Source organism: Ascoidea rubescens (genome assembly GCF_001661345.1).
Source record: "Ascoidea rubescens DSM 1968 unplaced genomic scaffold ASCRUscaffold_14, whole genome shotgun sequence".
Classification (NCBI taxonomy): Eukaryota; Fungi; Ascomycota; class Saccharomycetes; order Ascoideales; family Ascoideaceae; genus Ascoidea; species Ascoidea rubescens.
In genome coordinates this window covers 49,967-74,740 of record NW_017962926.1, presented here as the reverse complement: position 1 = coordinate 74,740, position 24,774 = coordinate 49,967, and the positions used below count along the sequence as shown (strand labels likewise).

At 31.1% G+C, this 24,774-nt stretch overlaps 11 protein-coding genes and 1 non-coding gene across 12 annotated transcripts; 8 read left to right on the top strand and 4 right to left on the bottom strand.

Annotated features, from left to right (window-relative positions):
* Nucleotides 1-443: 443 nt before the first annotated feature.
* Nucleotides 444-1,003, bottom strand: ASCRUDRAFT_77390 (uncharacterized protein). Its single transcript, XM_020193846.1, has one exon. The coding sequence runs from the start codon at nt 893-895 to the stop codon at nt 668-670; it is 228 nt and encodes a 75-aa protein (XP_020045263.1). The 5' UTR covers nt 896-1,003; the 3' UTR covers nt 444-667.
* A 269-nt stretch (nt 1,004-1,272) lies between these two features.
* ASCRUDRAFT_77389 (NADH:flavin oxidoreductase/NADH oxidase) lies at nt 1,273-2,824 on the bottom strand. The gene has a single exon (XM_020193845.1). It carries the CDS (start codon nt 2,506-2,508, stop codon nt 1,336-1,338), a length of 1,173 nt encoding a protein of 390 aa, XP_020045262.1. The 5' UTR covers nt 2,509-2,824; the 3' UTR covers nt 1,273-1,335.
* A 260-nt stretch (nt 2,825-3,084) lies between these two features.
* On the top strand, nt 3,085-3,180 carry ASCRUDRAFT_t147. Its single transcript has one exon. It is a non-coding gene; the product is annotated as a tRNA-Arg (tRNA).
* Nucleotides 3,181-3,221: 41 nt separating this feature from the next.
* Nucleotides 3,222-4,701, bottom strand: ASCRUDRAFT_77388 (alkene reductase). Its single transcript, XM_020193844.1, has one exon. It carries the CDS (start codon nt 4,505-4,507, stop codon nt 3,287-3,289), a length of 1,221 nt encoding a protein of 406 aa, XP_020045261.1. The 5' UTR covers nt 4,508-4,701; the 3' UTR covers nt 3,222-3,286.
* A 636-nt stretch (nt 4,702-5,337) lies between these two features.
* On the top strand, nt 5,338-6,759 carry ASCRUDRAFT_72046 (L domain-like protein; the record flags this gene model as incomplete). Its single annotated transcript, XM_020192017.1, has 1 exon — nt 5,338-6,759. The coding sequence occupies one exon, from the start codon at nt 5,338-5,340 to the stop codon at nt 6,757-6,759; it is 1,422 nt and encodes a 473-aa protein (XP_020045260.1).
* A 489-nt stretch (nt 6,760-7,248) lies between these two features.
* Nucleotides 7,249-8,505, top strand: ASCRUDRAFT_9719 (uncharacterized protein; the record flags this gene model as incomplete). The annotated part of the gene is made up of 1 exon (XM_020195231.1): nt 7,249-8,505. One exon carries the CDS (start codon nt 7,249-7,251, stop codon nt 8,503-8,505), a length of 1,257 nt encoding a protein of 418 aa, XP_020045259.1.
* A 571-nt stretch (nt 8,506-9,076) lies between these two features.
* ASCRUDRAFT_77386 (guanine deaminase) lies at nt 9,077-10,941 on the top strand. Its single transcript, XM_020193843.1, has one exon. It carries the CDS (start codon nt 9,205-9,207, stop codon nt 10,879-10,881), a length of 1,677 nt encoding a protein of 558 aa, XP_020045258.1. The 5' UTR covers nt 9,077-9,204; the 3' UTR covers nt 10,882-10,941.
* A 720-nt stretch (nt 10,942-11,661) lies between these two features.
* SRF1 (phospholipase D regulator) lies at nt 11,662-13,875 on the top strand. The gene has a single exon (XM_020193842.1). It carries the CDS (start codon nt 12,029-12,031, stop codon nt 13,448-13,450), a length of 1,422 nt encoding a protein of 473 aa, XP_020045257.1. The 5' UTR covers nt 11,662-12,028; the 3' UTR covers nt 13,451-13,875.
* Nucleotides 13,876-14,202: 327 nt separating this feature from the next.
* ASCRUDRAFT_77383 (uncharacterized protein) lies at nt 14,203-15,772 on the bottom strand. The gene has a single exon (XM_020193841.1). It carries the CDS (start codon nt 15,759-15,761, stop codon nt 14,337-14,339), a length of 1,425 nt encoding a protein of 474 aa, XP_020045256.1. The 5' UTR covers nt 15,762-15,772; the 3' UTR covers nt 14,203-14,336.
* Nucleotides 15,773-16,096: 324 nt separating this feature from the next.
* HOP1 (Hop1p) lies at nt 16,097-18,391 on the top strand (the record flags this gene model as incomplete). Its single annotated transcript, XM_020195228.1, has 1 exon — nt 16,097-18,391. One exon carries the CDS (start codon nt 16,097-16,099, stop codon nt 18,389-18,391), a length of 2,295 nt encoding a protein of 764 aa, XP_020045255.1.
* A 1,115-nt stretch (nt 18,392-19,506) lies between these two features.
* Nucleotides 19,507-20,799, top strand: ASCRUDRAFT_38230 (TauD/TfdA dioxygenase family protein; the record flags this gene model as incomplete). The annotated part of the gene is made up of 1 exon (XM_020190840.1): nt 19,507-20,799. One exon carries the CDS (start codon nt 19,507-19,509, stop codon nt 20,797-20,799), a length of 1,293 nt encoding a protein of 430 aa, XP_020045254.1.
* Nucleotides 20,800-21,141: 342 nt separating this feature from the next.
* On the top strand, nt 21,142-23,697 carry SNU71 (Snu71p; the record flags this gene model as incomplete). Its single annotated transcript, XM_020194710.1, has 1 exon — nt 21,142-23,697. The coding sequence occupies one exon, from the start codon at nt 21,142-21,144 to the stop codon at nt 23,695-23,697; it is 2,556 nt and encodes an 851-aa protein (XP_020045253.1).
* Nucleotides 23,698-24,774: the final 1,077 nt, after the last annotated feature.

Here is a 24,774-nt window from a genome sequence, read left to right as displayed (position 1 = left end):
TTTTAAGATCCTTAAAATTTTCAAGTAAAGAATAACTGTAATATAAATTTTTCCTTTTTAATTTTAAGGAAAAACTCTTAAAAGTAATAGTATATCGGAAAAATATACTTGCCCCAACCACTGAAATGCATAAAGTTTTAATTTTCAAATGACTTTTGTTTCTGAATTTGTGCTTTGAACTAAGAAAATTAATCCATTTTTTTTAAATCTTAAAATTATGTTTTAGTTTTTCCTTAGATTTTTATAAAGAAATTGATTAAATTTCATAATTTACAGGCAACCCGGATTAATTTCTGAGTTGCTATTCTGACTCTAGTGCATAATTTTTTTTTTAGTATTTTGTACCCTCTTAGAAATTATCCTATATTGCAGTTTTTATTTTTTTATTCTTAAATATTTGTTTGAAATAATAACTTTCTTTTATAAAATTTTCCCCATGAACCATAAAAAGTAAAAGTTAATTATTTACTAAATAGACTATTAATCCCAACCAATCGACAATTTAACATGATATAAAAGGCTGATTATTTAATTATTGTAAAGCAATCAGAAAATTTAGTTGCCAAGAAATTATAATTTTCCGAATTTTAAGAGTTTTTTTTGTTATTTTTACTATAAAATTTATGGTTGTTTACCATTTACTATTTTTTTTTGAAATGCCCAGTTTTTAATAAAACTCAATATGATTAAAAGTGAAGTATATTGCATTGAATTTGCACCTTGTTTTTTTTCTTGGTCTTGTTTTAATCATATCATACTCTAAGTGATTACTGAACTTGGTTTCTTGATCATGATTTGTCCAAAATGGTCCAATGTGTAGCCACTGGCATTTAAACTGCATTAAGGTTCTGCTATCTAGTGCTTTTTTCCATACAAGCTCTAGTTGTTCCGGCATGTTTCAAGTTATTCCGTGCTCCTCAAATTTTTCCGTGTTCCCCAAGTTTGTCCCCAATTTTGAGTATGTTTAAGTTGCTCAGGAATAAATATTATGTGTATAATTTAATATGTTTGAAGAAATCTAATTAGATTTATAGGGAAACTAAGGGTAAAATAGGCAACGGTAATTTCTCATTTTGCAGATATGATTTATATTTGCTAAGAATTTCAACATTCAAAAAAACAATATATTTTTCCGTTTCCAATCTCTTCGTTTAGTGAAATTATTGCTTTGTATTCACCGTTTCAATAGAAAAAATCCGATTGATTAAAAAAATTAACATGGTCACATAAATTTCAAAATTTTAAAAATGATTGTACTCAAAAAAAAAAAATGCCCTAGGAAAATCAATTAAAATTATAAATATATAATTAAGCTAGAAAAACCTATAAACGAATCTAAACTCTTTTGTAACTTTTCCAGGAGTTATATCCTTCATAACTTTCAAAAGTATAAAATGTTGATCTATCATATTCAGTTAATCCATAATTTTTCAGCAATCTTTGCACCAAGTCCGGGTTTGAAGTAAAATATCTTCCAATTCCAATTAAAGTTCGATTATTTGCATTTACATCTTCGACAAGGGTTTTGTATTCTTTTTTGTCCATAAGATAACCACCAGATCTGAGAATAGTCCCTTTCCAAATTTTAAGGATCCAATCATTATTTCCGTTTTTTGAAGAGTCGATATCAGCATCTCTGTTCCCATTGACTCTTGGTTCGACAATGGAGAGATACGCCAAATCATTGCCGTTTTCTGTTTTTTTTTGTAGTTTGGATATAATATAACCATATGTGACAATGGGATGTGGATCAGAACGATAACCGGATTTACCATCAAAATCATACCATGGAGAGAGTCTTATTGCAACTTTTTTAGAATCACCAACTGCAAATTTCACAGCATCAATAATTTCAAACAAAAATCTCGATCTATTTTCTATTGAACCGCCGTATTCATCAGTTCTTTTGTTTAAGTCTGGAGAGGTAAACTGATCAATAATATAATTATGAGAAGCATGAATTTCAACAATGTCTGCGCCGGCTTTAATGGCATTTTTAGCAGCATTTGCATAAAGATTGACAATTTTTTTAATTTCTGAAATTTCCATGGCTTTCAATGGATTATTAACCTTTAAGGCCTTTTCTTTGATTAATTCATCAGGATAAGTGTCATCAACAACTGATAAAAATGGTTGACCTTCTTCGGCTAAACACTCAGGATCAGCTCTACTTCCCAAACCCCATAGTTGCATTGAAACATATGATCCATTTTCATGAACTCTATCAATGATTTGTTTCCAAGAATTAACTTGAGCTTCATTCCAAATTCCCGGAGCATGTCTTGAGCCACCAATAAAGGGAGAAACAAGAGTTCCTTCTGTGATAATTAAAGAGCCAGGAGTCTTTGATCTATCATCATAGTATTTTTCCATCAATTTGGTATTTGTCAAGTGGTCTTTAGTGGCTCTTCTCCTTGTTAAAGGAGCAAAAACAATTCTGTGGTTTAATTTAAGGTCATTTCCGACAGTAATTGGTTGAAAAAGATTAGTGTCTATTAAATCAACCATTTGAAGTAGTTTATAGTTTTAAAAATAAGAATAAAAAAAGCCCAAATATTAGATATTATAAAAATAATTGTATCTTTTTTTTTATACTAAAAATGCAATACAGCAGAAGATTCAATTTAATTATTGGTTCTTCCAACAATAGTGAATACTACTTCCGACAGTGAAGTAATGCGGATAATTATTGGAAATTGCAGAACTTTCAGATCAACAAAAGTGTGAATTGAAAATGAAATATCATCATATTAATCATCAATGTCGTCATATAAATATGTAGTTATGTTGATTTGAATCATTAAATTAAATCATTAAATTAAATTATTGATAAGTATTGATTAAACCAATTGAATAATCAATAAGCTTATTTTTAAAGAAATTCTTTCATCACAAATTCAAGGAAAAGAAAAACTTCTATCACATTATACTAAAAATTGTGTAAAATAAAAATAAAAAACAAATATTTAATTAAAAATTTCAAATTATCTATTAAAAAAATAAGTTTAACGCATTTTTAAAGGCAAAAAAAAACAAACATTTATTATATTTATTAAATTTGATGCTTCAATATGACAGGCTTCATTCCTCATGGCCCAATGGTTACGGCGTTCGGCTACGAGCGAAAGACTACATTCTTAGGAAACCGAGAGATTCCAGGTTCGAGTCCTGGTGGGGAAGCTTATTTTTTGAATTTTTTATTTCTTTGTTCCAGTATGAGAGAAAGTAGAAATGGTGTAAAAACATGAAAACACAAATTTATTTAAATATCTATAAAATCCAAAATCTATGCTAAAGGAACAGCTGTTTTATTGGAGAACTGATTATCTCTATGCGTGGGGGTATCACCATATATTGGCCAATCGTTATATCCAAAATTCGATTCAATAATGTAAAAAGTGGATCTATCATAATCAGTTAAAGGCCAACCATTTTTTAATCTTTGAACTAAATCTGGATTTGAAACAAAATGTCTCCCAATAGCAATTAAGGTTCTATTATTGTTTTGAACATCTTTTATAATGTTTGAATATTTTGGGGAGTCACTGGTATAAGTTCCAGCTCTAATGATAATTCCTTTCCAAATATGATAAATCCATTGGTTATCGCCCAAAGAGGCGATTTCATCTGAAACAGTTTGATTACCACTGGCTCTTGGTTCGACAATTGAGATATAAGCGAGTTGGTTACCATTATCAGCTCTCTTTTGTAATTCTGAAATAACATAGCCGAAAGTTGCAATTGGATGAAGGTCTGAAAATGTTCCTTTCATACCACCATGTTGAGCCCATGGAGATAATCTAATTGCAACTTTTTTTGCATCGCTAATTTTATCAATGATAGCATCGACTATATTCAATAAAAACTTTGATCTATTTTCAATTGAACCGCCATATTCATCGGTTCTTTGGTTTGCAGTCTTTTGAACAAATTGATCAATTAAGTAACCATGAGCAGCATGGATTTCAACGACATCGAAACCAGCATCGATAGCATTTTGAGCGGCTTGAGCATAGTCTTGTATCCATTGATCAATTTCTGAAAGAGTTAAACCTGTTAACGGATTGTCGAGCTTTTCAGCTAATTCTCTATCGAGGTCATTGATATAGATATCACTTGATGAAGAAACAAACTTTTGGTTTTCATTTGCTAAAACATCGGGTTTTGCTTGTCTACCAAGTGCCCATAATTGTAGAGAAGCAAACGAACCGTTTTGGTGAACTTTGTTAGTGATCAATTTCCAAGCGTCAATTTGATTTTTAGACCAAATGCCTGGAACGTTATCGTAGCCTCCAGCCTTTGGAGAGATAAAGGTCGCTTCCATGATAACCAAAGAACCTGGGGTCTTTGATCTATCGTCATAGTACTGAAGCATTAAATCTGTTGGGACATGCTTTTTTGAAGCTCTATACCTTGTTAATGGAGCGTGAACTAAACGGTGAGATAATTCAATATTTTCAGAAATTGCAACTGGTTTGAATAGATTAGTTGATATTAAAGACAGCATTGCTAGAGCCAATTATTTTCTTTTTGGATATTAAAACCACCAATGGGACAATTGTGCAGAATTCTACCCTACAAGTAAATCACAACTACAATCTACAAATAAAAATATCATGGAAATGAAAGCCATTTTGTAGATATCAGAGCTGTTCCAAGATACAGTGCTGACAAATCCGAGAGATAACTGTAAGTTATGCGATTGCAGGTCGCAGCGACAAAAACTCCAATGACGACAAGTCAAGGCATATTGACCAATCGGCAGGTGCCAAGAGCTGTGGCAACATACGGGTGAAAATAGCTGGGGCTGAAGCGGCAGCACACGCAGCACACGCAGCATATAGCACGTGTGCCAGCGAGACCAGCTCTGAGGGGGAGTACGTATCGAACAGGTGACGGAAGACAAGGGAAGGAGCAGGCTCCAGGCCTTTGAGCTTCTGCTTCGTCAAGAGCCAGATTCCAGTCGAAGATGCCTGCTCCACTGCGATGGCTGCTGTTTTTGTGGAATGTTCTCGGCTTCTTGTTTTCCCTATCTCTGAGATCCACTCGTGTGGGATTTTACCCAATTTTGCTCCATTTCTTATCACTGATGCAAGAAAACTTCTCAGATAGCAGTTGCTGACCATGAAAGAAAAATTTTATATCTATAAAAGCAAGGGTTTTTTCTTTTTTTGTCCATTTTCATTTCGCTTTGAATTTTTTACTATTGTTTTCATTCTTATTTTCATTAAATTCTGAAGATCATCTATTTACCCTATAGTGGATTTTCTACATCTGCTAGTACCCTCGCCTGATAAGCTGTTATTCCATGTATTGAGGGGTTAGATTGTCAGAAAAATGGTTTTTTCAACTTTATTTGATGTCATCCCTTATCAAATATTACTAGCAATTTTTAAATTACTATCAAATGATAAACTATTGTTGTTATCTTTGGTTGAGAGTCATCATGGTTTTATATCAACACTAGTTGATTCTTTATTATTTAAAAATGTGATTATATTGCCTGGTTATCTTCCTAATAAGATCACGATCAATAATTATATCCCTTATGAAAATTTAAATTCCAATTCAAAGTTGAATAATAATTATATAATTAATCAAAACAATCAGAATAAGAATATTATTAATCAAAGTTTATTTAAAATTAGATTTAACGATTTGTTTAAAAACTCTTACTTGAATGAGAAAATATTAAATTTTGCTAAATTTGTGAATTTTTTATTTAAAAATGACGATTTCATTGATTATAAAATGACTGATTTTTTTAATTTCTATAACAAAAATTTCCAAGACAATAACTGTTTACTAAAATTCAATAATTTAAAAGCAATCAAGATTAATTATTTAGAGAACAGATTATTGTATTTTAATATTGACGAATACATTAATTTTTTTTTTCATTATTTGAAAAAACTTTATCCAAATGATTCTTTCATTTTCTCAAAACAGATTATTTATGGCTCTTTTAAATTCGACAATTTAAACCTAAACCCCAATGAAATTAAAAACTTGAACACTCTAACAATTTCTTCTCATTCAAAATTCTTTAATAATTATTATAGTTACAGTGATCGCTGTAATTTTAATGAATTTCATGAATTAAATGATTATAATCACTATTATAATAACAACAATTACCGAAATGTTTTTCAAAATATAAACCAATTAACTAATTTAAATTATCTCAATATTAGTAATAACTATAAAATTGATAAAATTGAAAACTTAAATAACTTGGTCAATTTAAGAGTACTAATCTTGAAATTCAACAATATATTAAGAATTGAAAACATTGAAAATTTACACAATTTAAAAATTCTAAATCTAAAGGGAAATAGAATTATCAATATCGGCAATTTACAAAACTTGAAAAACTTACAAATTCTAAATTTATCTCTTAATAGGATTCCTGAATTAAATCAAAATTTGCTCAACTTGACTAATTTGAAAATTTTCAATATTTCAAATAATCTAATTTATAAAATTGAAAACATTAACAATTTTCAAAAGTTAATCGAACTAGATTTATCTGATAACAAAATCAATTTTGTTCAAAATCTAGACAATTTAAAATGTTTACAAAAATTGAATCTAAAAGGAAATTACATATCGCAATTAGATATGAGTGATTTCAAAGATTTCAAAAATTTAAAAGAAATAAATCTAAAATTCAATCGACTCAATAGACTTTATCATTCTAATAAATCTCGCAGCTTTGAAAAATCAAATCAGCTCAAAAAAATCTCAATACTATATTAACTGTTTTATATATCATACCAGTTCGTTTTTGCATTCGTTTATCTCATCACTTCTATATCTCATATCATCTATTCCAGAAATATGGGTTCTGCATCTGTACAGGAGAAACACAAGGATGGTTCAATAGAAGAGGGAACCATCAGCATGGTACTGTCAAAACAACACCAGAAAGAGATTGCATCACAAACCCTACAACATCTCCAAAGTAACAGGCATCGTATCCCTCCTCTGCTGGACCTGGCGCTGATTGGCCATTCGTACTATCAACGCTTTTCCAGAGCCTTCCTTTAGCTGTTTTCCATTAATATAAATACCCAGGGTCGTATCCTGCCTATTCTTTTTCTTTTTATCTTTTTGCTTTTCTTTTCTTCTTTTTTCTTGTTTTTTCTTTCACTCAACTTTGGTTACCAATTTTCATTTAATTCATTAAAACATTCGTTTTCAATAAACAAAACTAATCTTTTTTATCAACATTGAGCTTTTTCCAAAATGAGAATATCAATTGCTGAATCCATAGTTTTTTTCACAGCCTTCTCAGCTCTCACCAACGCTATTCCTGTTCCTGATTATAAACCACCAAATTATGGCTTGATTTGTAATACTTCTAATCCTTTGAACTTAACTCACCCGATTAATTGCACAAACTTTACAACTTTAAATGACAAACTCGATGAAACTGCTGATGACTTGACTGATCTATCCGACGTTATAAAAAGAGAATATTTGGAGTTTTACTCTGATAATGATAAAGTTGTTGATGAGATAGTTAACCAGTTTGTTATTCAAGAAGCTGATTCCACCACTAATAACAATGATGCTATTGTTGATGGCTCAATTACAGGATTTTACTTAAGAAATCGTTATCAATATGTCATTGCGCTTGGCAGATTTTTAACCGCCGACACCACTTTTATTGATTCTGTTTCATTTTTATCTTCTTCTTGTTTGGTTGATACTGCTCCATTTTCCTGCGCTGTTTCAATTTTAGCTACTGGTTTGACTGGTGTCGCTTCATTATTATCAATTGGTATTGCTACTTATGACAACTATAACGATGGATTGGTCTCAAACACTATTCAACCTTCACAAAGTTCTTTAGTTGAATACAGCCTATTGCAATCTATCAAAATCTTTTTACTTCCAAATCATTTAACAAATTTAATCAATATTCAACCTTTTAATGATCACAACCAATTAATTGAACCAGCACTTGATACTGCTGATGATTTATTAAATGCTTTTAACCTTGATGCTGCTGCCCCTAATAATAACAATAACAATAAAAATGTCGATGAATCATTATTAATCGCTCAAAAAATTTCTTATCTTACCTTTGATTTGAAAATTAATTATCAAATTAAAAAAGCAAGCACTTTTTTCAAAAAGGCTTATGGCGATTTTTCTATTCCAATGGCTTTTTACTTTTTAAATGAAAATGGTAAAATTGGTGCTTCGGTTATCTTTGATAGAAGACATTACCTCATTGAAAGTCTAAGTATTTTAAACGTCTCTTTAAATTATTTAGTCGACACTAGTGTTCTTGGTTTAAGATTTGATATAACCGCTGAGTTTGAAAAAGTTAAATACTTTAATCTTTATAAATTTGTCTATTATTTCCTAAAAGATTTAATATTAAATCGTGGCCCTTTAATTGATACTAAGCATAATTATAATGGAATCGTTCTCAAAGTTCTAACTTTAAATGAAAATAATGATTTTTTTGACCCAAATTTATTGTCCAATTAACTAATTTAATCAAGCTGAAGAATTAATTTAGAAGAAACTATACTCTATCTTAATATCCTATACCTTCTATTTTTCTATATTTTCTATTTTCTATTTTCTTCCTTCTTTTCTTTAAGCAATAATATTGGTTTTTTGGTCTGGTTTGCAATTATTATTTATCTAGTATTTAAATTTAGATTTTGGCATTTTCATTTTGGCATTTTCATTTTGGCATTTTCATTTTCATTTTCATTTCCTTGGAATTTTGAAAGTTTTGGTGTGTTTTATTATATTTCTCTATTATTTTTTTCTATAGATTTTTTCTTATAGATTTTTTTGGAATCCTTCATATTCTTCTTATTTTCTGAATTTTATACAAATATTATTTTTGATTTTCTTTTTTATTGATTCCGGATCAGATAACACTTTAGAATTGCTTTAAATTCAATGCTATTCTTAAACTTTCCTGGCTATTTCAACGTTTTGATTGGCCGAAATCAAAGCTGTTCCATGTTCCACGGAAGGCTTGCATTATCAGTTGATCTGGATTTCAGCATTGTACTTTTTTGGTATTTCCACAGATAAGTGGAGGCTATTTTGCCCTACTACACACACTGTTATTTTAAAGCTCAAAAACTCGATTTTTACTGTAAATATTCAATTTTATTTTCATATTCCATCTCATTTTGATATTCAATCTCGTTTTTTTTTAATAAAATTATGGTTTATGTTGAAAAAGACTCAAAAGAGTCTCTTATTGAATTGTCTCGAACAAAATACTCTCCTTATAAAGAATTGGAAAATATTGAATCATTAGCTTTATCTCCATTAGCGTTTTCAGTTTATCATGGCACATTAGTTCATACGCCTCAACTAGGAGAAATAGAAATACTTCCAAATTGTTCAGTTGGTGTAAATACTGAAGGCACAATAGTTTTCATTAATAAGAATTCAGTTGATGCAATGGATGACGCTTTAAAATTTGATTCAAGATTGAATGTTTCAAATATAAAATTGGTTGATATCAGATCAAATCCATATTCATTTTTTTTTCCTGGTTTTGTTGATACACATATTCATGCTCCACAATATCCAAACTGTGGGATATTTGGAAATTCAACATTGTTGGACTGGTTGACCAGATACACGTTTCCGTTGGAGGCGTCTTTTAAAAACTTGCAGATTGCTAAAGATATTTATTCAAAAGTGGTTAAAAAAACATTAAGAAATGGGACAACAACAGCATCGTATTTTGCTACAATTGATGCCAATGCTACAAATGTATTGGCGAATTTGTGTTTTAAAAATGGGCAGAGAGGGTTGATTGGTAGAGTTTGTATGAATGACAATTCGCCAGATTATTATGTTGAAGATTTTGAGCAATCAAAGAAATCGACCGAAAAAGTGTTGAAGCATATTAAAAATTTAAACGAGATCCAAGAATCAGTTTCGAGGATTGATAAGAGTGAGGAGAATCTTATATTGCCGATAATTACACCAAGGTTTGCGCCAAGTTGTACGTCTGATTTATTAAGTTGGCTAGGGGATTTATCAGAAGAGAAAGATTTGCATATTCAGACTCATATTTCCGAAAATGTTGAAGAGATTGAATGGGTGAAAAAATTGTTTCCTGAAAGTAAGAATTATGCAGCGGTTTACGATGATCATAAATTGTTGACGTCGAAAACGGTTTTAGCTCATGCCATTCATTTGAATGAAGATGAAAAGAAGTTGATTAAATTGAAAAAATCTGGGGTATCACATTGTCCAATTTCAAATTCGTCAATCACTTCAGGTGAAGCGAGAGTTCGTTGGTTGTTGGATGATTCGATCAATGTTGGATTGGGGACAGATGTTTCGGGTGGATTTGCTCCTTCAATTCTTTCAACAGCTCGTCATGCTTTGTTGGTTTCAAGACACTTAGCCATGAAGACATTTAAGGAAAATGATAAACTAACAGTTAGCGATGTGTTATATTTGGCAACACTAGGTGGAGCTAAGGTATTAAGTTTAGAAGAATTGATAGGAGATTTCCAAGTTGGTAAGAAATGGGACTGTCAATTGGTTAATCTCCGGGAAAGGGATTCTCAGGTTGATATCTTTAGCTGGCAATTGCCTGAATATTTTCATAACAAGTTGGCAAAAGAAATTAACCAAGATGAGAAAGCAAAGGATAAAATTGATTTGAGCGATAATTTGAGATTTATGGCCAATCAAAATGAGCAGGGTTTGTTAAAAGAGGAGGCTTTATTACAAAAAAATGGAGAGCTAGATTTGGAAGATAATTTGAAATTTGAAAACTTGATTGCTAAATGGCTATTCAATGGTGACGATAGAAATAATGCGAAGGTGTGGACGAATGGTCGGTTGGTATTTGATAAAGAGAAACAAGAGTGAACTATATAAATCAATCATACTTAGCAATCAATTCTATAGTACAATACGCTACTTTCCAACGCTTTCCACCTCATTTTCACACATTAAGAGTCCGTTCCATCAGCGCAAAAGGTCAAAATTTCAAAAGCAAAAAGCGTTGATGCGCATGACTTACACGTGCACCAAAGCACCTCTGTCCAGAACGGGAATCGCCTTGCGTCCAATGCCAGTCTCAATACCTGCCTTGACGAAAAAAGATCTACAGATGGCATTGGAAACTTTAGCAGTTGACGACAATCAGAACATCCCAAACACTAAGTCCCTGGTACCGAAGAACACAGACAGCACCCCAGCGAGATACAAGCGCCGTTTGGCTCTGGCATGAGCAGAACCTCGCTGAAGAACCTCGCTGAAGAGTGACAGAACCACTCGTGCACTGCTTCCTCTTCTTCGACCATTTTGGTGGCACTGGGACCTAATGCCCCCATTGGGCAATACACATATTGCTAAGCCGGGGTCTGCCTGATCGGGAAGTGACCAAAGCAGCGGTCCCAAAGCGACAGTTCTTTGTGTCTTCCAGACGCAGCCTGCAGTCTCGCAGACCTGTCCCGGTGCTGCGGGGTGTATTGACGTATTGCCTAGCAAAAAGCCACGTGCAAATGCTACTCTGCGCCCGCACACCCGCTCGTTGAGGGGCAGGTGCAGCGGACGCAGATGGCGCGCGCCAGACCGCAGCGCAAGGCAGGGGCTACACGCAGCGACCAGCTCGTTTGCGAGTGGAACTGGAAGTTGCTTTCTTGGGCCATTTCATTATATTCCACTCAATTGTTTATATCGTCGCTTCTGTTTAAAGGCAATGCTCTGATATTAAAAGACTCTCTCATAGCCGGTATTTCTCTGGTTTCCTACACCATTCATTCCTGCTCGTTTTTCTTCTCTTTTCTCTTTCGTCAGCTTCTTCCAGTTCTTCCAGTTCTTCTATTTCTTCTATTTCCTCTGTTTCTTTCCTCTCTTTCCCCTTCATCTACTGTATATCACAAAAGCACTTTGCTTCTATTGAAATCATCTACTTTTTTCACTCACAATCTGCTGCAATCCAATACAGCCCACCACACACAGCGAAATGCTCCAATCTCCCAAGTTGGTTTCCTCATCCTCCAACAATTCAATGGCTTCTCAGCAACCTCTTCAACCTCATCTTCACAGACAGTCTTTTTCTCAACAACCCCAATTCGCTCAACAACACTCAACCGGTATATCCTCTCCATCTCCCCAAAATGTCTCCAACAATCAAATGATCGATAACATAAACTCCTATAACCACCAGGCTACAACAGTGCCCCCTTATGTACTAGACAGTGTATCAAAGGCTCATCACAAAGACCTGGACAATTTCAATGGCAATGTATCCACAATAAGTCACCACGATTCCCTAAATACTGATCTCTTTACTTCTTCCTTGAATAACAACTGGAATAACTTTCTATCAACTGTGAAAAACACCCCTGCAATTTTAAAATCAAATTTCAATAACAATAACAATAATCAAAATCAAAATCTCTATAATCATAACTCTATCAATTACAACAATCATCGTCCTCATAGCTCATTACGATATTCAAACAGATATCTGCCAATAATAGATGAATCTTCAAATACAATAAACAATAATCTCACAAACTCTTCCAGTAACACTATATATAACACTGACTCAAATCTAGAAGAAAATTATAAACTAGCTGATTTATCTGGCGATTGGCAAGGCGATGAAAGATTAAGAAAAGAATTAAATGATGATTCCTTGATTGGTGACTCTCAATCAAACTCCTTTCTCAGTCACCTACTCTGTCTCAATCTATTCTCAAACTCTCCCAACAAAAGTGCTGACAAAAATATCAACAAGTACAACTTAAAAAGGAGAAGAAGCTCCAATTCTCCCAAAGTTAGATCTTCCGCCAAATACTGGATGGCTTCCGAATCAAGAGAAAGATGGGCTCCCACAATAAAAAGATTCTGTCTCAACAGTCCCTACCTACTAGTTTTCCTAAGAACTTTCATGCTCATACTAACCTTGGTAGCACTAGGCTTAGCCTGCTCTTTATTCACCTCAACACAGTCCCAAAACCACTCTCAGAACTCTTCTCAAAGAGAAATCAGCCAGCAGCCTTCTACCATCATGGCAATTTGTGTTCAAAGTATCGCATCTCTCTACATCCTATACATCACTTGGGACGAATATAGTGGCCAGCCAATTGGTCTAAGAAACCCCATGGACAAAATCAAACTAATCTCCCTAGACTTGTTATTCATCATCTTCAGTTCCGCAAATTTATCTCTAGCTTTTAATACTTTATATGATAGTCAATGGGTTTGTGTTGCCACCTCTCAATTACAAACAACCCAAAAAAGATCTCTAACTAGAAATCTAATAAGAGATACAATCAACTCATTGCCTTTAAAAATAGATGAAATCTGTGATAAACAAAGAGCTTTAGCGAGTTTTCTATTTTTAATCTTGTTCATGTGGGTATTAACTTTCAGCATTTCCATTTTCAGAATCGTCGAAAGAGTAAGTTCTCCAAAATCTTGATCCAATCTAATCCAGTTTTAACCCTAATTAATGTTTAATTTAATCCCAATTTAATCCCAATTAAATCTTAATTAAATCACAATTTATTTTTAACTGGACCGCACAATAAATTAAAACTTACAATTATAGTAACTTGTATATCAACACTATTCCATTTGGGTTATCATCTATAATAAGAATATTCGTTATTTATCATTCGTCAATTAAACAAAATCAATCACTTACTCTTGGTTCTGGTTTTGATAAATATCCATTTGTTTCAAATTAACTTCAACTTATCTGTCAATGATTTCTTTTGTTTATTTCTTCGTTTAATTCAAACTCTTTTTTCTCTCCTTAATTATTGTTTATTTATTTATTTTTTCTTTCTTTCTTTCTTTCTTTCTTTTTCTTTTTCTTTTTTGTTTGTTAATTTTGCAATTTCTTTTTTTATTATATATGGTATTTTTCTACTTTTTTTTTCCTTTTTTTTTTGCATTTACTCATTTTGCTATTTGTTTTTTTATCCTAAGTTTTATTACTTGTTATAACTGTATCGATATGATTCAATTGTATTGCGTTTTTATGATATGAGACGTTTATAGCTTTATAGTAAAATAAAATGAAACAATAAAATAAAATAAAATAAAATCAACCAATAAAATAAAATAAAATAAAATACTATAAAATATTATAAAAGAAAATAATCATTATAACGATAACAAAAATTAAAAAAGATTTATTTTAAAAATATAATAAAGAACTGAAGTGGCACATAATAACGAAAGAACAATAGTTTACCCATAAAAATCACAAATCAAACAAAAATCAATAATTAAATTAATAAACACAAAATAAATGAAAAAAAATAAAAAAAATAATAAAACAAACTTAATTGCTAAAATGCTTAATATCTTGGATAATCATCAATTGAAACATCATCACTTATGCCACCTAAAGTCAAGTTTGATCCCGATCTTCTAATCAAAAATTGTTGATGGAATTGTTGATTGTTTGGTGAAAAAAAGGACGCCTTATTGATAGTATTGATATTTTGATTATTTTGATTATTATTAATAAGATTCATGTTTGTACTTGAAGAATGGATTTGTTGAGAATTTAAAGAATTTGTTGATTTAAATAAGTTGATTTTTTCATTCAAGGAAACAGGTAAATCTTTTGAATGACTTGATAAATAAAAAGCGTTTCGATTTTGATTATTTTGTGATATTTGATTGTTTTGATTATTTTGATTATTTTGATTATCAATCAAATTAATATTAGGAATTTGAATGTTGGAGTTTGTTGGAATCGAAGAAGTAATTGAATTATTATCAATATCCATTTCGATATCAGAAAGATATTCTTGGTAATTATTTTGATTCTGGTTCTGATTTTGGTTTGAAGTTTGGTTTGGAATTTGATTTAAATTTGAGTTTTGATTTTGGCTTGACAAATTAGTTGATAAAGAGCTTGACTTTTTATGAGAAGGATTTTTGTTATTTGCCGAGTTTAAAAGTGGAGATATATTTTGGTTGATGTTTTGGTTTTGAATATTTGTGTGCAAAAAAGGAAAATGGGGGTTGTTATGGTGTCCTAGATTATTATACCTGTGAATTCTCTTTCCTTCAATACCATCTTTGGCTGCAGTCACTGAGATGCCAGAAGTATTCGAAGCTCTTGATAAGGGTCTTGAAGTGGGTAAGGAGATGTTGGACCAATCATTGTTAACAGTCGTGGACAAATGGTTGTTGGACAAGCTCAAGTTGTTATTCATATTGTTTATTTCGGTAATATTATTGATATTGTTGATATTGTCACTGTTACCGTTAACGGTATCGATATTATTCATGGAATTCAAAGTTGTGTTGGAATTCTGTTGGTTCAACAAGTCAATTGCATCAGTGGAAGCAATAGAAGCAGCAGTGGAGGAAAAATACTTTTTGCTGTTGAGATTTAAGTTAGAGGTAGTAAGGTGCGAAAGATTTTTGTTGGTCAAGTCGCTGCCAGGATTGGCGGCGTTCGAGAAGGAGACAGTTGAGGCAGTGGAAATGTTGTCGAAGTTGACGTCGTTGATGAGGCTGCTCAACATGGAGGGCTGCAAGAGATGGGAGGGCTGAGGATGGTGCAAGCGTGGGCCAACCTCTATCTCGAGCTCGTTGTCGTTGTTGTTGCTATTGGTGTCATTGCAATTGTTGTCGGCATTGTCCATGTCGCTGCAGCTGTCCATGTCGCTGTCATTGTGAGAGCTGCTGCTGCGTCTGCTGCTATTGTTCTCTCTCGTTCGAGCGCCTTTTGCCATGGCGAGGCCAAGTTCAGCTTTCTCTGACATTGTTGGGTGATATCTGGCTTCGTTTCTAGAAGAAAGTGCTGGGGCTTTCTTCCTTTATAATTTCGCCAATTAGCAGTTGCCTTGTTTGGCTCCCGTCCCCGCGCGTGTGGGAGGCAAGCGTTGCTCCACGTGTTGCGCACAACACCGCTGCTGTTGTCCCGAAGATGCAGGGCTGCCCTTTTCGGACGCAACATTCGCGGTGTTGCGTCCGAAAGAGACGATGTTGGTGACGACCCGTGGCGGTGGGCAAGAAGAATCTGGTGCTGCTGTGTTATAAAAAGCTACTGTTTTCCCAGAGGTGTTGGAGCTGCGATGTGTTCTTTTCTCTGTGGGCGATGAGCGCTATGGAAATTGCTGCTCGAGATGATACTGGGGACGACAATAGCGGAAAAAATGGTTTTGACGCTGCTATTGACAAGAATTCTGGCTCAATTACCAAGAAGCAGTCCCAGGACTTGATTCAGACTTTGCTATTGATCTCAATTGGCTGCATATCCTTCCTAAGAAACTTATTTCCCGACGACTGCTTTATTGACCGAAGATATTCTTATGATTCGCAAACTTTTATTCTCGATGGGCTCAATAACGATATTAATAACAGTAACGACAAACGAAATTCTGTCAAGATAAAAATTTTGAAGAACAATGTGTCAAATCAAATTGATGATTTATTGGATTTAATTCAAATTGACATTTTCAAACTCATCAGTCTCAATTACATAAAATCTTTGAGTTTAATAATTTACAATAATGATAATAATAACAATAAAGACAAATATTTTGAATCATATTTTTTCAATTTTGATTATGATAATTTTAATTTATCCGTATCAAAAAATAATAAAAAAAGTAATAAAAATGATGACGATAGTATAAATATCAATTTATTGGATTCGAAAAAGGCCATCCAACAATTAATTAGAAGACTAATAATAATAACTCAATCTCTAAATCCCTTGTCCTATCAAAATTACTTGAAAATTAACCTACTATTAAACGATAATTGCCCATTGAACTATAAATTTGTCAGCAGCAACATTAGTTTTATAAATCTTTTAAATAATAATAATAATAATAATAATAATAATAATAGCAATAACAATAGCTATTATAATGATACTGATAATGATAATTTTGAGAAATACGAATTCGATAACCATAATCCTGGCATACTAAACACAAATCATCATATTTTATCAATGCAAATTTTAACTTTAAATAATGAAATTTCCAATAATAATAATGATAATGATAATAATACTCCAAACTCAATTCCCTTTAGTTCAATTTTAAATGATCCTTTTCAATTAGTTTATAATAACTTATTTGTCTCAAATTATTTTAAAAAGCCAATCCTAAAAATAATCAAATCAATTAATGATGATGCCAAAGATAATAAAGATAACACTAATAACCTTAATGAAATTAATGAAATAAATATATTCGATTGTGAATGTGGGATTAAAAAAAACTTGCCTATTTTTTCAACTAAAAATAACACCAATCTTAATATAATTCAATGTAATTCCTGCAAGAAAAATTTCCATCCCTATTGCTATTTTAAAAAAACTAATTCACACATGATTAATAATAATTTTTATAATAATTTTAATTGTTTAAATTGTTCAGCCTCAATTTCAAATGAAACCAATAAAAACAAGTCCACTTCAATAGAAGTAAATAATAGCTTATTGCCAATATATTTAAATCTAAGAAAATTTTACAAATTAATCCAAAGGAAAAATTTTAAATTTCCTTCAACTTTTTCGGAAATTTTTATTGATTTAGGTTTCAATTCATCTAATAATAATCACATCAATATTTTCAAAAAAATAGTTATTAAATTATTTAACGATAAATTAATTCTAATTGAAAAAGTTAATGATACCATTAAAAAATTAAATTCTTATTCAAATTATATTTTAAACAATTTTTTTAACCCAAACTTATCTTTAAACTCCATTGATCAAATAAATTACAATGAAAAATATTACCTAACTCTAGTTTCTAGAAGTAGAAACGCTTTATTAAAAGATCATATTAATAAAATCATTGATGAAGAATATTATAATAATAATTTTATATTTATTGAAAAACAAAATGAAAAAGTGCAAAGTGAAAAAATAAAAAATGAAAAAATAAAAAATAATCAGATAATCAAACCAAATAATATCAATATTAATGCTAATAATACTACCGTTGATATCAATAATAATAGTGGTATTAAAAAAATAAATAATACAAAAAAAATTAACAATTATTTCAATTCAATGATTCAACAAGATTTATCTAATATCAAATCTTTTGGAAATACCCAACGTCTAAATGAATATAATCAACTATCATCATCACCAATTAGAGGGCAAGAATTAATTTCCGATCCCGTTCTTTCCTCTCAAATCCCCGGCCTTTCTATTAATAATAAAAATAACCAGCAAGAAGAGGTATCATTTTCAATATTTGAATCATCTCAACCTGTCGTTCATTATCATAATAATAAGAAAAATAATTTTATGCCCACCCAATTATTGCCTTTGTCTTCTTTAGAAGTTGAAAAAAATATGAAAATCACTAAAAAAATTTATAATAAGAGAACAATTAAAAAAGTAATTAAAAAATCATATAGTTGATAATCAGTTGTTTTTTTTCGTGGTTTCAAATCAAAATATAAGTTTATTTAAATACATAGAGGGATGCTGGCTAGCTGATTCAAACAAATTAATTCTAATATACACATTGTGAATGATAGTTTTGTTTTCCATTTTGTTTCTTATCTTTCAATAAAAGTCTTAATTATTGGAAATGTTTACTTTTAATTAAGGACGGTTATTTTCCTGAGAGGATTTTGATGTTGATGGTAACTGTTTGGTCACATCTGTGGTTTATGTTTGTAAAAAGATCCTAAAAATAACAAAACTCTTTATCATTTTCTTGATTCACATTGTATAATTCCAATTAATAATCTGCTGCAGGAATTCCAATGATAATCCAAATTGTTTGATACGCCATACTTGTGGAAAGGCTTCAAATCATCAACCGAGAACTCGACTTTTCAAGCTGGTTCCCCTTTTGTTGTGCCACATTTTGGCGCTGAAAAGCAAAATTGCCTATTTTCCTTCAAGCGAGAGGAATAACACAATCCGCTCTGATATTACCGAACAACTATGCTGGATATCTTATCTATGGTTTGGGTTTTCGCACCATCGGTGTGGTTGGCCAATAGGAGCAAAGCAGCAGTAGTGTGGAAACTTTTTGGGTGCTTATTATGATCAGTCAGTGGTTTTAATATTGGCTGAACTGCTTTTTAGAGATTTACAGATGATGAATTGCTTTCAATTGCTCATTACTAATCACTTATTGTCAATAGGAAAGCTGATGAGATATTGGTGTGATAGAAACAAAAAACATAGTATCTCGAGACTTTTCCTCAGATTTTGAAACACTGTGGACTGTGTAGGTTTATTTGAGATTTTGATACTGCTTAATTTGTTTTGAAATGTACCAGTGTTTTTAGAAATGCCAATAGTGCTATTGGATGGTTGTTTAATGATGGATAAATAAAGAAATTTTTGATTAATTCAATTCCGATAGTATTCTTGGGAATTGTTATATAAGTAATCAAAAAACATTTATATCAGTAAGTTAACCAGAACTTGATCAAAAAAATCTAATAATTGTATTCAATAAATCAAAGTTTACTGTATCGAACCAATTGCTCTTTAAATCCATCAGTGTTGCTATATAAATGTCTCAAACAATTACTTTAGAAAAGACCGGACCAGAAGCTGCTCAGTTGAAACCCTTATCAGTCGATCAGCAAATTGAAGCGATAATTAAAAAGGATACCAAATCTGCTTATGTCCATAGTCAATCCACTCTTTCAAAAGGTGTTCCAACAGGTGGTGATCCTCGAGGTTTAAAAATATTACCAGAAACAACTCGTAAGAGATTTGAAGAAGCTGGAATTGATCTTTCCAAGGGATATCCATATGTTCCAAATAAAAATGATATTCCAATTTTTCTTGATGAAGCAACTAAAATTAGAAACGATGGATTTCCATTTGTTGAAAGAGGAGTAAACGCTGATCCAGAAAAAAAAGCATTTTTTGGAGCTGCCAAACAAGTTATTAATCTTACAACAAAAGTTGGCACAGAAATTGTTGGATTGCAACTATCTGATTTGACTGACCAACAAAAGGATGAATTGGCATTACTTGTGGCTGAAAGAGTTGTTGTCTTTTTCAGAGACCAAAAACTATCTCCTCAAAAACAATTGGAATTGGGTCAGTATTGGGGTCAAGTTGAATTGCATCCACAATCACCAAGAGTTCCAGGCTTACCTGGTGTGGGTGTGATTTGGCAAAATTATTCACTCGGTCATTTAAGTTTTAAAAACAATACTTTTGGCAATTTTGGCATCAGGGATGCTGTTTATGGTTCTCAAACATGGCATACTGATTTGGTTCATGAATTTCAACCAGCTGGTATCACCCATTTACATAACGATGCTATTCCAGAGCTTGGTGGTGACACTATTTGGTCTTCGGGCTATGCTGCTTACGATAAGCTATCTCCTGCGTTACAGAAGTTTTTGGATGGAAAAGAAGCTATTTATTTTTCTGCTCATGGTTATATCGATAGAGACGACCCATTTAGCGGACCAAAAAAGATTGAAAGAAGACATCCCATCATTAGAACTCATCCTTCTACTGGCTGGAAGGCATTGTTTGTCAACAGAAGCATGACCAAAAGTATTGTTGGTTTAGAACCACCAGAATCTAGTGTTATTTTGAATTATCTATTGGATGTTTTGGAGAAAAACGCTGATATCCAGGTCCGATTCAACTGGAAACCCACCAAGCCAGGTTATGGCACTTCTGCCATTTGGGACAACAGAGTGTCTGTCCATAGCACTGTTTGGGATTACGAAGGTTTGGAACCAAGACATGGAACTAGAGTTACTTCTTTGGCAGAAGTTCCATTCTTTGATGCAGAATCCAAATCGCAGAGAGAAGCCTTGGGTTTGTCTTTGGATTAAACAGAATCAACAGCCCTTGATCGCATCTACAGACCACTGCTGAATTGGTTTTTTTCCATATTCCTTTCGCTCAGAATCAATATTCTACCATTTTATCTTCTATATATTTTTTTCAAAACCCTCAACCAATAAATCTAATAAAAAACCTGTTTTGTAAAATATAACGCCATCTCTGTAAATACCTCTTTCTCAAACACGGTTTTTTCAGTTTTGTAATGAGAAGAGAAATTACCCTGTAATGAAAAGTCTCATCAAAACCACATCAAAACCAAAACCAGAGTTGGTGGAAAAAAGCTCAGGCCAAAGAAAGAATCAACCAGTAAACACCACTAGATAGCTAGAATGGTTACGACTGTCAACGTTAGAGTGGATCCACAGATAAAGAACCCTCTCGAGGTCACCAATCTCAATTTGATTACTGTTTCTCCTTCATCGTTGTTTATAAATCCTTTTAACACAAATAAAGATGACAAAAATGAAATTATCAATTATAATCAACTAAATGTGAAAAGGTTTGATATCAAGAATTTGCTACCCAGCTACAAGCCCAAGGTGGATGCTCTCCAAGCTAACCAAACTGAAGAAACCCCATCTAATCAAACTATTCATACTAAAATCGTTGATGGTTCAGTCCCTCTAATTTATAATTCAAATATCTTATACCTATTAAACGATATCAGAAAAAAAAGAAATTTGATTATAGCCAGTAACAAACAAAAGTTAAACGCTTTTGATGCTGAAAATACTAATGAAAGCACAAATGATACCAATTCAAATAATAATAAAATCGATCGAGGTAACAATCTTAGTGAAGATGCCAAAAATAGTTCTGATACTAATTTTTTATTTCTAAATAAAAAATTAACTTATTTCATTGATTTAAATCGGTTTTTTCCATTGACAATTGAGCAGCAATTGCTAATTTTTTCCTTATTAAATATTCCTTCAGTTTTTTCAAATAATTTAATTGAGTTAATTATTTCCAAAACTTTTAATAATTTATTAACCAATCTATCCGCTGAAACTTCAAAGACAAAATTTTCATTTAATTGGTCCATTTCAAACTATGAAAATTTAGATCATGATAAAATTGCTTACATAAAATTTACTTACCCAAATTTTTTAGTCTCTTTGAATTCCCAACTAAATGAATATCAAAACAATGTTAACAATGAAAATCAAAATCAAAATCAAAATCAAAATCAAAATCAAACTCCAAAGACTTTTGTTGTCGACTTTTTTGTATTATTTATAGTGATATTTGATAAATTTAAAATACCATTCAAATCGAGTAATATTGACATTTTACACAATCTATCAATTAAATATGAAAAAAAAACCGAAAACTTAATTGATTTTGTTTTAAAAATATCAAATTTATCCTTCGATTCAATCAATACTAAATATTCGGATTTTATTGCTGAACAAAGATCTCAAATTTTATCATTGATCAAAAAATATCAATTTGAACTTAATTCATCCCAAAATAAAAAAATAAATGACCGTTCTAATACTGAAGATGAAAAAAATAATAATGATGATATTCAAAATTACAAAATAAACTTTAATGAATTAACCGATATACCTAAAGAAATGTTGCCTCAAGTCATTTCAGATATCAAAGATTTTAGAACAAAAGTTTATCAAAACTTGAAACAAAAACAAATAAAAGAACAATTGGAAGAAAAAAGACGTTCAAAATTGCAAATTAGAAAACTATATGACTCAATTAAACAATCATCTAAAAATAAAACTAAGATAAATTCCAACGGTGAAAACGGTCAGGATATTCATGAAGAAGATTATGATGACGACGAATATGATGATGATAATGATGACGAAATGAATGATTTAGAATACGAAGTTGTTAGAACGAATTTAGAAATGAAATCGGCTAATCAAGAATATTTAGGAAAAGAACAAAATTTAATCAAATTTGAAAATTCTTATAAAAAAAATCTAATAAATAAGTTTAACTACGTTAAAAATTATGAATCGGAATTTGTCTTGAAAAGAAGAGATTTTTTGTTAAAGAATTATGAAAAATTCGATGATGATAAAGAATCAAAACTAAAAGAGCTACTATATTATAAGAATAAACCTTTATATTTGAAGAATAGAAAATCAAAGTATGATATTGAGGTTCAAAACGATGAAAAGGATAGAAAAGAGGAATTGAGAGACCTTGAAATTAGCAAGAAAAGTAAAGACTTTTTATCATCTTTACTTGATTCTAATACTAAACCCACGTTTGATAAACCAATTAAACTTGTCATTAAATCTCAAAATAAATTTAAAAATAATAAAATTATTGGTAATAATGACACTGAAAAAAATACCAAACCAGACACAAGTTTGCAAAATATCGATATAAATTCGGAATCCGAATCCAAATCCGAATCCGATTTCCAGTCTCAATCAGAATTAGATTCTGATTCTGATTCTGCTATAGATTATCAACTGCAAGATAAAAATATAGAATCTGAGGATGAAGATAGAGATTCTGTTTCATCTAACAATGATGAAAAGATGGATGAAGATAATATTAGCGAAAGTGATGAAGAGATAAACAAAAGTGATGAAGAAGAAATAGTTATTCATATTATTGGAGAAGAAGAAGAAAGAGAATTGATTAAGAAATTATCTGAATATTCAGTAGAAAAATTAAGCATTTTAGTTACCAAAGTAACACCATTTGTTAATTTGCTATTGGAAGAATATCTTGGATTTGTTGAAGAAGAAATGGCAGATTTTATTACAGGTTATATTAAAAACAACAAAGGGACTAATAAAACTGGATTAATTAATGAATTAATGGAAACATTTGATGAAGATAGTGAGATACTAGTAAATAAACTTTGGAGTCATTTGTCTGAAGAGGTTAACAAATTAAATTGAACCTGTAATTGAATATATTGAAAATCAGTTATTGTAAAAATCATGAGGGTTTCATGGATACATACTGCTTGAAGGATGGTTTCAAAATCACTAAAAGAAAAAATATTGATATGTTTGGTAGATAAATCTAGGATTTTTACAATCAATAATAGTTAAATAACTAAAAAAACAACTTTTTATTTGTTATTTTAACTTATTTACTGTCTAATATAGAATTGCACTAAAACATGAAATTAAATTAAAGAGTCCAAATATCATAAAGTTCTGATAGTCGTAAAAATTTTTTGCAACTATTTAATTGAATTGTCAAGGGTCACTCAAATTAATGTGTTAAACTATAGTAATGAATTTTTTTTGAGAAAGTATTTTATTCAATTTTTAATTTCAAGGAATTTTGTTTTGAATGCAAAGAAGCTATACAAAAAAGAAAATTGTAAATATTTTGTATTGAAAATTATATACAAAAGTGATTATATTATTAATTGAATAAAAACTCAATGAATACATTGAAAATTGCATATTTTCCTAAGGTGCAACATCATAAAAATATTTAGCAGAAGTGAAATTTATATAATTTGAATAATTATGCTAATATTTATATTTTGATTACCAGCTAGATAAAAGTTGTAACTTTTACTTGAACACAAAACATAGAAAATAAATTCTTAATTTAAAGAAAATAGTGAAGCGAGCTCTGATATTTCATTTTAATTGAATTCAGCATACGTTCATGATTTCTCATTTAAAGAAATTCGAAGAACAATTGGTATTGTGTTATAATAGCAATATTTTCTATTATCAATGAACTTTTTTGCAAAAAATGAATCATAATATAAGAGTTCAATAAAATATAGGTGAAGATGAGAGAAAGTGGATCTGTTTTGGGAACGTTCCAGAAAGTTCTGGACAAAAGCATGAGTTTCCGGAGAAAAAATGGCGCAAAAAGCACTGAGCTGAGTACAAAGCTATTTACAATATTGCGAAAAAACAAGCTTATTTACGAAAATATGGTTTTTGATGACTAAAATTCTAGTATTTTCTTCACAATCATAGAAAATAGCATTGAATAAGAGAAAA